The 13,786-nt window shown below is 40.2% G+C and overlaps 1 protein-coding gene and 1 long non-coding RNA gene across 7 annotated transcripts in view; one reads left to right on the plus strand and one right to left on the minus strand.

The window, feature by feature from the left end:
• LOC148777336 (uncharacterized) overlaps nucleotides 1–13,786 on the plus strand; it is a 47,926-nt gene that overhangs the window by 18,035 nt on the left and 16,105 nt on the right. The window contains exons 1-2 of one of the 2 annotated variants that reach the window (XR_016037845.1): nucleotides 12,242–12,371; nucleotides 12,830–12,889. This is a non-coding gene — a long non-coding RNA (uncharacterized LOC148777336). Of the gene's footprint in view, nucleotides 1–12,241; nucleotides 12,372–12,829; nucleotides 12,890–13,786 lie in introns of those variants that run through there. The other variant, XR_016037844.1, reaches the window with a different exon arrangement.
• Nucleotides 1–13,786, minus strand: part of PRUNE2 (prune homolog 2 with BCH domain) — a 308,955-nt gene that overhangs the window by 5,557 nt on the left and 289,612 nt on the right. For 3 of the 5 annotated variants that reach the window (XM_055426912.2, XM_055426911.2, XM_055426907.2), the window contains 2 exons: nucleotides 11,163–11,198; nucleotides 6,313–6,360 (listed from right to left, as the gene is read on the minus strand). The exons of 1 other annotated variant lie outside the window; for it this stretch is intronic. In XM_055426912.2, coding sequence (XP_055282887.2) covers nucleotides 6,313–6,360; nucleotides 11,163–11,198 — 84 coding nt within the window. The remainder of the gene's footprint in view (nucleotides 1–6,312; nucleotides 6,361–11,162; nucleotides 11,199–13,786) is intronic. One more of the 5 variants, XM_055426908.2, reaches the window with a different exon arrangement.

A 13,786-nucleotide genomic window follows, 5' to 3' on the forward strand; every position in this document is an offset into this window, starting at 1 on the left:
TTCTTTAAAAAATTTTTTTCTTTCCAGGACTTTTCTGGTGGTCCAATGGCTAAGACTCTGTGCTGCAATGCAGGCGGCCAGGGTTCAATCTCTGATCAGGGAACTAGATTCCACATGCTGCAACTAGGACCTGGTAGTCAAGTAAATAAATAATAAAATCAAAGACAGAAGTCTGGATACATTGGAAAGACATGTAATACATTTTTTCTCATTATAAAAGCAGCATATGTTTATTTTTTTATTTCTGAAAATTACAGAAAATGATGAAGAAAAATAAAATTTTAAAGTTACTTGTTGGACCATCATCCAAATAAAATCACTGTTGACATTTTTTCATGCATAGCTCCTTTGCTGCTTCCTCCCAGATATTGTGTCTTGGAGTTTTAAAAATTGTATGTTAAATTCATCAAAAGTACATTTTTAACGTGAAAAGTTATAAACTTGCTACTATATGTATGACTCTGGAAACATGAGGCTAAATGAAAGAAGCCAGTCCTAAAGCTCATGTGACTGCATTCATAGGAAAGGCCCAGAAGAGGCAGATATAGTCAGGAAGTAGGTTGGTGACCGTCAGGGTCTTGGGGTGGGGGGAAATGGGAGTGACAGAGTAATTTAGAGGTGCGGAAAATGTTCTAAAATTGATTATGGTGTTGCTTGCACAACTCAGTGACACTGTTGAGCCATTGAACTGTGTAGTTTAAATGAGTAAATTTTATCTCAGTAAAGCTGTTTTTAAAAAGCACAACTCAAAATCACATTGAGGTACTACCTCACACCCATGAACATGGCTATAATCTAGAAAAACAGGAAAAAAGTGCTGACGAAGATGCTGAGAAAAGGGAACCCTTGTGTGCCGTAATTAGGACTGTAAATTAGTGCAGCTGTTAAGGGAAATAATATGGAGGTTCCTCAAGAAATTAAAAATAGAACTCCCATATAACACAGGAATTCCACTTCTCTAGATATATATTCAAAATAACTGAAAACGGGGACTCAGATATTTTTACACCCATGTTCATAACAGCAATGTTCACAAAATCTAAAAGGAAGAAGCCACCTAAGTGTCCACTGATGGATGAATGGATAGCAAAATTTGGTGTCTACCTATAATGATAGGTTGCCATTTCCTTCTCCAGGATAATGAATATTATTCAGCCTTTAAAAGGAAGGAAACTGACAGTTGCTAGAACATAGACGAACCTTGAGGACATTATGGCAAGTGAAATAAGCCAGTTGTAAAAAGACAAATATCGTGCAATACACTAGAGCAAATTTATAGAGACAGACAGTAGAAGGGGTGGTGTGCAGTGGGGTGGGAGTTGTGATTTAATGGGAACAGAGTTTTAGTTTTGCAAGACCGAAAAGTTCTAGAGATTGGTTGCCCAACATCAATGTACTTAATATTACTGAATTGTACACTTGAAAATGGTGAAGAGAGTACATTTTGTGTTAGCTGTATTTTATCATAATTTAGAAAAAAAAAAAAAAACTAATAAGCCAAGTGCAAGCATTACCCTGGGCGACCCATCCCTCCCCACAGGTGGAGGCCACCCTGACAGCACATGCTGGGTTCTGCGTGCTTCTGAAGAGTGTGTGTGACATGTCCCTGGGTGTGAGGGACCTGCTTTCCCCTCCAGGGTACATGCTGGGGATTTGTTGGCTGTGACACCACTGTTTTCACTCTCACCCTCCAACATTTTCTAAAGCCAATGGATTTGCCTGAAAAGGGCATGGTTACCTTAATGAGATGGATTCTTATGACCTAAGAAAAAGTTGTTTTAAAGAATGTCTCCTGAGTTTGGTTACCAAAACAAAATAAATGTTTTCTATTTTGTATATAAATTCATTTGTGTCATTTTTTTTTAGACTCCATATATAAATGGTATCATATGGTATTTGTCTTAGTATGATAATCTCTAGGTCAAGTGAAAATGTAAATACACACACATACACACACACATACTGAATCACTGCTATACACCTGACACTGACACACTGTAAATCAACTATAATTAAAAAAAAAAAAAAGATGAAAAAAAGGAAAGAGAATGTCTACTGAGTTTCCAAATATCTAGGGAATATCTAAAATGTCTTTGGGCCACTCGTGTCTTTCTTCTACCTCGTGTGAATATATTACAGTTTTCTGACACCTACAGAGAAACTGACTACAGCCAGTGAACACGCAGAGGAGGAAACAAAAATGTTCTGTTTGAATTGGGCAATTTGGGAAGTATGTGCGGATTTCGCATAGATCTGCCCTTCCTCTCTCTGGAGGGAGGGAGGCCTTACGTTTATATGTTGCAAAGGTTACTGTGCTTTACTTGTGGAATCTGCAGCAAATGAGCCCTGTTCATTCTCATAGTCCTGCAAATAAAGCTAACCCCATCCAGGGTACAGCAGTAAGGTATACTCCTTTGAGATACCCTCAGCAGTTCTACCATTTCTTAGCCCTGGGACCTTGGCCAGGCTACCTGTCTTTTCTAAGTCTCCATTTTTTTATCTGTAAAATAGAACAGCTTGCTAAGGATTAAAATGTTTTCAATTGTACATAATGAACATACAGTACATGTCTATTATTAGGAGCAGTAAGGCAATGGCAAGCCACTCCAGTACTATTGCCTAGAAAATCCCATGGATGGAGGAGCCTGGTGAGCTGCAGTCTGTGGGGTCGCTAGGGGTCGGGCACGACTGAGCGACTTCACTTTCACTTTTCACTTTCACACATTGGAGAAGGAAATGGCAGCCCACTCCAGTGTTCTTGCCTGGAGAATCCCAGGGACGGGGGAACCTGGTGGGCCTCCGTCTATGGGGTCACACAGAGTCGGGCACGACTGAAGTGACTTAGCAGCAGCAGTAGCAATATTAGTTCAGTAGTAGAGTACGTAATAGTAGCAGTTCAGTGTCTCTCTGAAAGGAGAAAACCATATCTCACTGCTTAATTACTCTGCTTGCAATAATCTTCTATCCTTTGGGAGTTTTCAAACCCAGCCATACTGACTATTAGGAGAGGCCGGGTTGTCATGGATATTAATCTCTTTTTCATGCTCTCAAGGATCTGACTTGTTTCCTTATCAACAGGGTTTTTACCATGAAGGTGTCCGTCTTCTTTTTATCCACTCTGACCCCTCGATCTTTTTCTAATATGCTTTTCCAAAAAACAGCTCCTTCTTGTTTTTGCTTCAAAAATGTATTTTCCAGCTGCAGTTATTCCCAAAAGAATATATTAAGTTTGACTGATGATTGGAATTTTATTGCTGTTTACATGGTGGTGGCTCAGTTTCTTTCATAGACCAAGAGAATATTTATTAAATCAAAATTTGGAGCACACTGTCTGAAAAGTAGAATTTGGTCAAAATACTTGAAATCATCTTGAAAATTTAAAGTAAAAGTTTAAAGTGACATGGTCACTTTGTTTCACCATCAAGGCACCTGATAGAAATCTGAAAATAACAGACCATTTTGAAACACTTCATTTTTTATACTGACTTTTTTGTAAACCTTTTAGGGTTTAATTTATCCCGTCAGTTTTTGGTACACACATGCTGAGAGACTGAAATTTAATAATCGAGTTTATGGAAAGAGCAAGAAGATAGTCAAAAGTGGATGATTTTTAAGTAAATGCAAGAAACCACCTGATTACAAGACAGCAGTGGTCTTGTGCAGCCAATGAAGCTATGGACCATTAGCTATTAATTTAAGTCTCCCCACATAGAACCACCTCTGGACCATGTACACTTTTTATATAAGAATATAAAAAGTCATGTTGCAAGTTTTAGGAGATGAATGAAAAAAATAAAATCCAAACCTGTATGTGAAGGAGACAAACGTCTGGATTACTTTTCAAAATAGTATGCTTTTTGGAAAAAACTTACTTTTAATCAGAATTCAAACATGAAAGGAGCATCCCTCACTGGGCAGATGGGCTTTACTTTCTATAACCTAATTTTCCAGTGAGACATAGTAACTTTCTGATAATTTTCTATAGGCTATTTTTAGCTCCTAATTTGGCCACCTCATGCGATGAGTTGACTCACTGGAAAAGAGTCTGATGCTAGGAAGGATTGGGGGTAGGAGGAGACGGGGACGACGGAGAATGAGATGGCTGGATGGCATCACCAACTCGATGGACATGAGTTTGAATGAACTCTGGGAGTTGGTGATGGACAGGGAGGCCTGGCGTGCTGTGATTCATGGGGTCGCAAAGAGTCGGATACGACTGAGCCACTGAACTGAACTGAATATGTGTTAAATGAGGATTTTTTGTTCTTTTTTTGTTTTTTTTTTACAAAGTATCGGACAACATTGTTTAATGATAAACCTGTTTTCTATAGGAAGAGTGGGAGATGGACTTAACCTTCCCTTCTCTCTCTGAGGAAATGAGGCCATGACAGCATCAGCACACAGTACATCTTATTCTTGGCCTAACTGACTTCCTTGGAAGAGTCTTTGCCCATTTTTCAGCTTATCCATTTAATACTAGCTATAGAAGGTGTAAAATGCTTCCACTCAGAAACTAGAAGGTAAATGAAGCCTCTAGTCTGATATTAAATAAAGCCAGAAATCCAGAGCAGGAAGTCAGCAGAAAAAAAATCTTGGCCACTCTGGCCCCTCATCCCAGATCTCATCCTCCACACTGTGATCATGTGCTTGGTAAGAAAGAGCTTAGGAAAGAGAGGGCTGATGAAAGGGGAAGCAGGGAGACTAATATTTTCTAAGAAATGGCAAGTAACATTAACAATTTGCAGCATATCCTCCCACCTCCACCCCCATGCCCAGCCCCGGAATGAAGCCCAACCAGAAGCGGTGTTTTGCCCTCTTCCCAACCCAGACAGCCTCATATACAGATGGGGAGCAAAACAGACAAGGCAGGCAGAGGAGTGGGTAAGCCCGCAGATGTAGCAGCTGTAGGTTAGTGAGGGCCCTTCTATCCACGCAGCTCATTAGCTGTAGGTGCAGGACTCTGCTCTAGGGGGCGCTGCTTTGCTGAGAGAGGGATGATTTGCAAATATATATATATATATTTTTTTTTAGGTGGACTACGGTATTTTTGTTTTGTGGAATTTTCATGTGGCAGTTTTCCCGAAGCAATTGGTGTCTTTATCTCAAAAAGGTGGGACCAGTAAAACCTTCAGAAAAGTAGCTGTGCGATTTCAAAGGTCTCTTTTACGGCTTTTGTTCTATGTCAGTAAAGACCTTCCCTTGAGTTTTTGTGCATAAACTTCCTTATAAGGTCACCATGGCAACTCCAGAGCCAGTGCACGGGGATTTTCCAGTTTCCCTTCAGACCTCCTCCAGGGAAAAGGAGGTCACGAGAGAACAAAAGGTGACAATAGCGGATATATTTAAATGTGGATCTTTGCCCCTCCTTCTGGATTCCTGTGAAGAAGGACAATGTTAAATTCTCCACAACTCACACTCAATTAAGAGCCCCTGATTGGATGGCCAAGTTCTCTCTGAGAACATGATGGTGACCACAGCTTATTCCCTGAAACTGATGCGACAGCAGTGAACTCTTTTGTCTTAGGCGTAAATTTTGTCCTCCCTGGTTAGATCAGAGGTTGAACACCCATTCCAGCATCAAGGCCACCTGTCTCTGATTTTAAAACCACAGCCACTGGGTCTGGAACTGCACTGCAAAGGCTCCAGTCCCAGCTCCAGGCCATTCTTCGAGCTGAACAGCATTGGATTGGTCAGCTTATCTCTCTATGCTGCTCTTTCCTTATCTGTACAATGTACCTCATTGGCTTATTCTGAGGATAAAACTGAGATAGGGTGGGTGCAGCTTTTTACTTAGAACTTGGCACACGGTAAACACATGCTCAATTTTTATTTCTCACAGGATGAGACTAGATGGACAAGATCATTTCTAAAGTTCCATCCAGGCTCAGCTGCCTCTTGAATTTTCTAAATAAGGATGTTTTGTCTCCCACCCACCGAAATAATAATTTCAAATGGAAGTCCCTACTTTCACTAATTAAACTATGGATGATGTAATTCAGAAAACAGTTGGATTCTTCTTGCCCAAATGCTTTTACATCTGGCTCTAATATTCATTTTCTCCTCATTTTGGGGCTTGAAAAATAGAACACCAAGTAAAGATGGGTTTTCCTTAAGACATCTAATGGTGATCATGAGTGAGATGGTGTTAAGCTGACACATTTCTCTTTAAGTTTCTAATTTCAGGCATAGAAAATGTGAAAGCCGAACATCTAAACGGTGTTTACCCAATCCTCAATGTATTTTTGTCTTTCAGAGCCCAGCCATACAATACAATGAGTAACCACGTAATTGTTATTGATGGTGAATTCTTACTCCTTCTCCATGGAAGACATTTCTGGATCATTGTAAAGGCAGCTAGTTCTGAGTGCAAGGGGAAAAAAAAGAAGCAGTAAACATTCTCTCTACTGTTACCACTTTATAAACAGGACAGATCTGAACTTTTTAAACTGGTTAGACAACAGAGGATGAGATGGTTGGATGGCATCACCAACTCGATGGACTTGAGTTTGAGCACGTTCCAGGAGTTGGCGATGGACAGGGAAGCCTGGCATGCTGTAGTCCATGGGGTCACAAAGAGTCAGACACGACTGAGTGACGGAACAGAACTGCAGCTGATTAGTGTGGTCCCATTGCTACTACTGAACACATCCAATCTACACCTGAACAGAGAGACTAAGCTCCGATTCTTTTACCATCAGTTTTGAAATACAGTAACTGCTCCTGATTCAGAAACATAAAAGGGAGATTGAAAACTCCCAGGAACTCCATGTCTCTTCTATCCTTGTTATTTTCTTCCTGACTTTTAAATCTATCATGTTTGGGGAACAGAATATTACAAATTTTTATTTGTACCCACATGATATTTTATGCACAAAAGACAATCCCTCTAATTTTATTCATATATGAACCCAGTTAACTTTCAGCTTTCACAACAATGAAGATTTTCCAAGACACTAAAAGGGAAAACGCCAGTGTCAGGTTTCCTTGGTATTGTCACAAAAAATACCTCACAGTTCAGCTGTGTTCAGGTCAAACAAGCCAGTCCTGACATTAACCGAAACTGATCACGTCCAGAAAGAAACATGTAACCATAAATAGAGTTTTATTACTGTGTATGAACATGTTTATGCTTGTTTGTGTAATATTAAGCTGCTTTTGATATTCTGTGTGATTCCTCTGTTAGCAAATTTCAAATTTGCTTTATATTAATTTCCAATTAATATTTAACACTTCAACTTTTTACTTTTCCCCCTCTGGTAAATATTTTATTTTCAGCAAACAAACACTATTTTAAGAGACTCTGAACTTCCCTGGTGGCTCAGACAGTAAAGAATTTGCCTGTAATGCAGGAGACCTGGGTTTGATCCCTGGGTTGGGAAGATCCCCTGGAGGAGGGCATGGCAACCCACTCCAGTATTCTTGCCTGGAGAATCCCCGTGACAGAGGAGCCTGGCGGGCTACAGTCCATGGGGTAGCAAAGAATTGGACAGGACTGAGAGACTAAGCCCAGCACAACATAGTGCTCCTTTTTATACGTGAGAGCTCCTTCTGTAATGTGATAATTTCACAAGCAAAGGTTTCTGTCTACACATAAGAGGTGTGGTTATTAACGTTAGGTATTTTGTTGCAAATGGCAGAAGGCTAGTTCCTTGAGAAAGTCAGAAAGCTTTCCCCTCTCACTCCCTACCCTTCTCGCTGGTGGTGGTATTTTTATAAAAGATACTTGGCAACTCTAGTGAACAGGGACAGTCAGGCAAGCATTGACAATGTGCTAGAAAAACCTAGTAAAGCTGAAATGGAATCAAGAAAGGGCAGGCAGTCTTCCAAACCTAGCGTTTCTGCTTTTTAACTTTGCATAATCCTTCCAAAGCAAAGAGCAGTTCATGGACTACTGTCACTCCAAAGGCAACAGATAGATTCCTCACCATCTGCAAAATAAGAATGACTCTACGTACAATTTATCCTTTTTAAAATATTTTGTTTCCTGTTCAGAACTTAAGGTTTAAGGAAAAAATAAGATTGGCTGAGGGAATCTCCTTCTGAAAGTCAGTTAGAGGTGAAGGTGGTATGTGTGTGTATACCGGGAGAGGGTGAATGTTTAAAAACACTAATAGGACTAAAGCCAAACACTGAACAGATAGGCTTTCTTCCCTGACAGGTATATGTTTGCTTTTGTTAGAAACAGCCTGAAGCTTTCTAGTTAAGGTCATGTGGAAAGTCAGGGGGCCTCTGTTCATAAAAGGAACCTGTAACCATAGATCTGCAGTGATTATGTTTTCTGAGCTTCAAGTCATCATCTACAGTCTGTCCAAGGACTGGGGGACCACTTCAGAGGCTCAAAGGTAGTTGAGAAGATATAGTTAGCATGTGGAAATGGTAGGATTCTGTGGGATTTCGATCATCTGTGGGGTCAACAATAAAATTCTTTCTCCTTCCACATTTTCGGTTCCTCATAGCTATAATGTCACCATCAGAAGAAGTAAAATTAATGGAGAATTTGGACAGATGGCTTACCCATTGAATTCAAAGCAAGAGCATAGACTTCTGAGGACAAATCTGATTATTTTTATTCAGCCATTTACTTTAAGGCAGTGATTCTCCAAGCAAGGTCCTGAGACTGGCAGTATTGGCATCACTGGGAACTTGTTAACAGTACAGATTCTCAGGCCTGCTGATCAGAAACTTTGGGGGTGAGGCCCAGGACACTGTAGGTGATTCTGATGTGCTGTTAAGTTTGAGAAGCACTGCGCCTCAGCAGTGATGTTAGTCTTATGCACATTCACCAATTGATGAAGCAGAAATTTATTGAACATCTACCATGTAGTAGGCATGAGCTTGCTGCTTCCTTTAGGAAGGCGATCAAGACATCTCAGAACCAGCCAAGATCATTTAGATCTTTGGGGAGAGGGTTTGCGGAGGTAGATAAGTGAACAAATGAAGAATTTGAGAGAAAAAAGAAAGCTACACAACTAAGCCAAAAGTAATAAATGTTCTCTTATGGTAGCTAAGCAGGAAGAGTAGAAATATAGAGGGGAACTATCTATTGAAGGAGGCAAGATTTTAGGGTAGTAATGAGAGCACATGACTATGACTCCATAGTGGGTTTGGCTGGAAAAGTATTGATGTTCCCTCCCTATATTTTTGTCTTGAAAACAGCTTCTTAATTTAATAAATCTGTTATCCTTTAAAAAAAGAATTTGAAAGGGAAACTAATTGCTCGCTGTCTCTTTGGGGAATCTCATGACAGTGCAATCTGGGCACAGATAAATGCTAACAGGGTACACTGTACCACTATACAGTATAGGCACATCTAGCAGTAATCTACACTAATGCTAAGCTTTCTAAAGCAAAAACCTTTCCTTGAATTTTTAACCCAAAAGATCCATGCTATAGGCAAATAATTCTACAGATTACCTGCTACAAAAATGTAGGGAAAAATATTTTAATGGATTGTTTTCATGACGAACTGGCATTTATACCTATATAGGAAAAACTTCACTAACTTAGATCTTACTTATTCAGAATTTGTAGCTGTTTAGACATTGTCCAGGCTTTCTGCTTTTGCAATATCTATTAAAATAGGAACAAGTTATAAAAATTAACAGTGTAAGCAACTTTTGCAATGGAGAAGCTTGATGCAGCAAATATTCTTGTTTATATTTAACAGTGTCAGAAAAATTATTTGTGAACTGGAAATAAAATTACTGGATGTTCTTTAGAAGCACTGTTGACTTCCTATTGATCTTACAGCTCTGTAGAGGCAGATATTAACTTGCAGATTTTTACTGAGCAGAGATGCAGTAGTTTCTGTCCAGTGGAAAAGATCACCCCGAGGTACAGTTTATTGCCCTGTTGAACATGAATCAGTTTTGTATCTAAACCAACATTTTTATCCTAATGTTCCTTTATAAATTGCTTATAGATATCTAGCTTTTCAAATACTCTTTGACCTGGTTTTAACAGCTTACTGGTTCCTTGATTAAATACTTAGTTGAATAAAATCATTGGCATGTATTCATTTTATATTTGCATTAAAGTTATGATTTTGCTATTTTGAAAATTATAATAATAGCAGTATTTTTTGTACTCATGCAAATAAGTCAGAAGCTGTTAGTTAAGCTATATTTCCCAGTCACCGAATAAGGAGTTTTTTATAAAAATCTTGGAAATTCAGGAATTTGGTTCTACAGAAGTATTTCAAGTTGCTACCATTTTTCTGCATTAGATTGAGTTAGTGAGGTTTTATTGCCTCAATGTATGCAAGTGATCATCTGGCTGTTACACTATTCCTGGCACTGACTGTGATGTGTTTCTTTTGCTGTGGTGCCTAAAATTGCATATATATTTTTTAAAAAGTGTTTAATGGTGACAAGATAACCACGATCACTAGGGGGACAAACAGATTTTAGTACAAATAAGAGAAATTACATCTATCATGGAACAAAGGATACATTTAAAGGGCAACACTATTATCAGGATGCAAGAATAAAACACCAGGCATGCATGTTCCCCCAATTCATTCCTGAAATGCAGGCCAACATCACTGCCAGCTGCTGAATGGAAACCAAGTCTTACTTAGCTGCTTCAGATGCTTCCCTCAGCTCTTCATCCAGTCTGCATGAGCAAAAATTATCAGTGTAGAAAAGAAACAAGAAGCAAGCAGAGCGTGAGAGAGTCACAAAAAAGAACTCAAAAGCAGAGCCAAACGAAAGTGGAGTGTATGTGCTTTTAAAAACCAACCTTTGGAGCACTAAGACACATCCCTTCAATTACATATGGTGTTTTAGGAACTCCCAAGTCTGTGTTTATGTACGTTTCCTTTGCAAAGTCCTTCATAAAGGGAGATACAAAACTTGCAAGGAGACTGGAAGCATGCTGGCTGAAATAAAGCTGAAAACAGCCACGGCAGCTGTCGGGGCTAGTTAAAATTAGCTTGCAGCCTGGGCCAAGTCTGGGATGTATCTGGTTTAGTAGGTTTCAGTTGCAAATTAGGTTGACCTCAACAGCTTTAGACACACGGCAAAGACTGGAAATGATACACTACAAGGGACTGATACCAGGACCTCTTCCTCTTGTAGCCTGTTGAGGTCACCCACAAGTAAGACACTGGTGCACACACACACAAAGGATCCAGCGTGAACGGCAGATCAGGAGATGTTTACCTCACACTTCTCTTATATGATCTTTCTTCATCGTACCTTACAGGATAAAAAAACAAATGCAGTGAGGAAAACGAGTGGACAGATGGAAAAAGTGACAGGACAGTCAAAACATGAGAAGAGAAGCCTCCCCAAATAGTAGTCAAATTGCCTTTGGGGAGGAATCCTATTTATATTCGATACAATCAATTATTTCGAATTTATAGTTATATACAGCTGATCCTCATGATTTGCAGATTGTATGTTCACAAATTCACCTACTTGCTAAACCACAGTTGCAACCTCCTAAGCAGTACTTTGGCACTTTCATGGTCACTTGTGGACTTGAACAGAGTGCCCAGAAATTTCAGTCACCTGATGTGTGGGTTCCCGGCTGAGGTGGAGCCCAGAGGAGCTCTGCCTTCTTGTCTCAGCTCTCATGCTGCAAACAAATGGCCTTTTACAGTCTGTGTCGTGCCATGTTTTGTGTGTGTGTGTTTGTGCTTTTTTGCTGGTGATCTCTTTATTTAAGAATGTTCCCCAAACATTATGCTTAAGTATCATCTAGTATTCCTGAGCACAGGATGGCTGTGATGGGCCTTGAGGAGGTATGTGTGTGTTAGATAAGCTTTGTTCAGGCACAAGTTACAGTGTTGTTGGCCCTGAGTTCAATGTTAGTGAATCAACAACACAGATCAAGTAAGGTATCTTTAAACAGAAATGGACATAAAACAAGGTTGTATGTTAATTGGCAAGTGAGACTGCTGTGACCAAGTACTCACAGAAACTTAGCCCCGTGTTCCCGCTGGAAACAATGGTTCAGTAAGTAACATCACTGCCACAAATAACAAGAACTGACTGTAACCAGTGATTATTAATCTGACTTCAGATTGGGCTCAATTTTCTTTCCTTTAAGCCGTTTGATGCACTTTATCCCAGCTGAATACTGACCTTGGGATTGGATGAGATCCTGTTCTTATGTAATGGGAAAGAGTTACGGTTTGTCACCAGTTTGAAAATGGCGTAATATGAAAATGAGGCAACAAGGGTCAGTTACAGAAATGAGAGAAAGGACAGCCGGAGATGGATTACGAAAGACAGGACACAGGGGGAGAATATGCACGGTTGTAAGTTTCTTCCTCCAGAAGAAAATCTTTCCAAATAGAACCTTCCTTTGGAAGAAACTTTTCCAAATAGAAAACCTGACTTGTAGATGAATGAAAAGCACCTCAGGCAAGTTTAACTTCTCAACTGAACTTCCCTGTGTGAACAGTCAGTTTGGAAGGACTGATGCTGAAGCTGAAACTCCAATACTTTGGCCACCTCATGCGACAAGTTGACTCATTGGAAAAGACCCTGATGCTGGGAGGGCTTGGGGGCAGGAGGAGAAGGGGACGACAGAGGATGAGATGGCTGGATGGCATCACCGACTCGATGGATATGAGTCTGGGTAAACTCCGGGAGTTGGTGATGGACAGGAAGGCCTGGCGTGCTGTGATTCATGGGGTCGCAAAGAGTTGGACACGACTGAGCAACTGAACTGAACTGAAAAGCAAAACAATGACAACAGATGACATTCTGGCTTGTCAACTGTGTGCCCGGTGGCTCCCCAGTGCTTTACGTTCATGGTTCTCTTTCTGCTCTCAGGACCTTGCCATGAATTAATTGCTCCTTGTTTCCTCATTTTACAGATGCTGAGGCTGAGACGTGGAGAGTTCTAAATAGGATTCCTGAAGTCTCAGAGAGGCAAGGTGGGGGAGAAGGTTCAAATCTAATGCTGATCCTCCAAAGCACATTCTCTTCTCTTGTTCCCAGTGCCACACTGGGGGGAGGGGGGGAGCATACTCACTTAGCAAGTGGCCAGTGCTCATTTCCTCTTGAAGATGGAATATCCTTGTCATCTTTTGCATACTAGGAGGTGGGGTGCCTTCTTTTTGAGGCAGCAGGCCAGAGCTGTGAGTTGTGCTAGTCTGGGGACTCTATGAAGCTAGTGAGGTTTACATCCACCATCAGGAGCTTATACGCGCTCAGCTTGATTCAGCTAAGCCAACTGGCAGTTCTCAACCCAATCTGTATCTTCTGTTCATACCTGATATTGGGATGCAGGAAAACCAAACTCCAGCTCCTTCTGAGCTTTGACTCAGAAGGGTATGGGTATTTATTTAGATGGATGTTTTATTTATCTAAATATACCCTTTATATTTATCTAAATATACCCATTATTTAGATGGGTATTTTACAGGAGGTAAAGAAATCTGCATGGGAATTTTGGTTCTAGGCTCACCTGCATTTAAATTCTAGTTCCATCTCTTCCTTGTTCCTGCTTCTACTTTGCATAAGTAAACATCCCCTTCCTGTGACATTTCTTATGTGTAAACAGGGCATTTACTGTGAGGATTAAATAAAGGATATAAATAGAGTACTTCTTGTACCTGGAACAGGAGACACACATTAAATGGGAGTCTTTTCCTTAAAGTTTCTGTGCCTTTTTTAAGTGAGGGGACTCTTTTTTGGAAGCCCGAATTGGGAGGTCCATTCTGCTCTCCATCTTATGGAGGAAGATAGGGTATCCTTGACTGTTTTCTCTGAGTTGATGGTTACCTTCCTCCCACTTTTAATCACACAGAAAGCCAGTAAATTAGACATAG

Source organism: Moschus berezovskii, chromosome 7 (assembly GCF_049115385.1).
Source record: "Moschus berezovskii isolate FMDL1 chromosome 7, NW_MosBer_1.0, whole genome shotgun sequence".
Taxonomy (NCBI): domain Eukaryota; kingdom Metazoa; phylum Chordata; class Mammalia; order Artiodactyla; family Moschidae; genus Moschus; species Moschus berezovskii.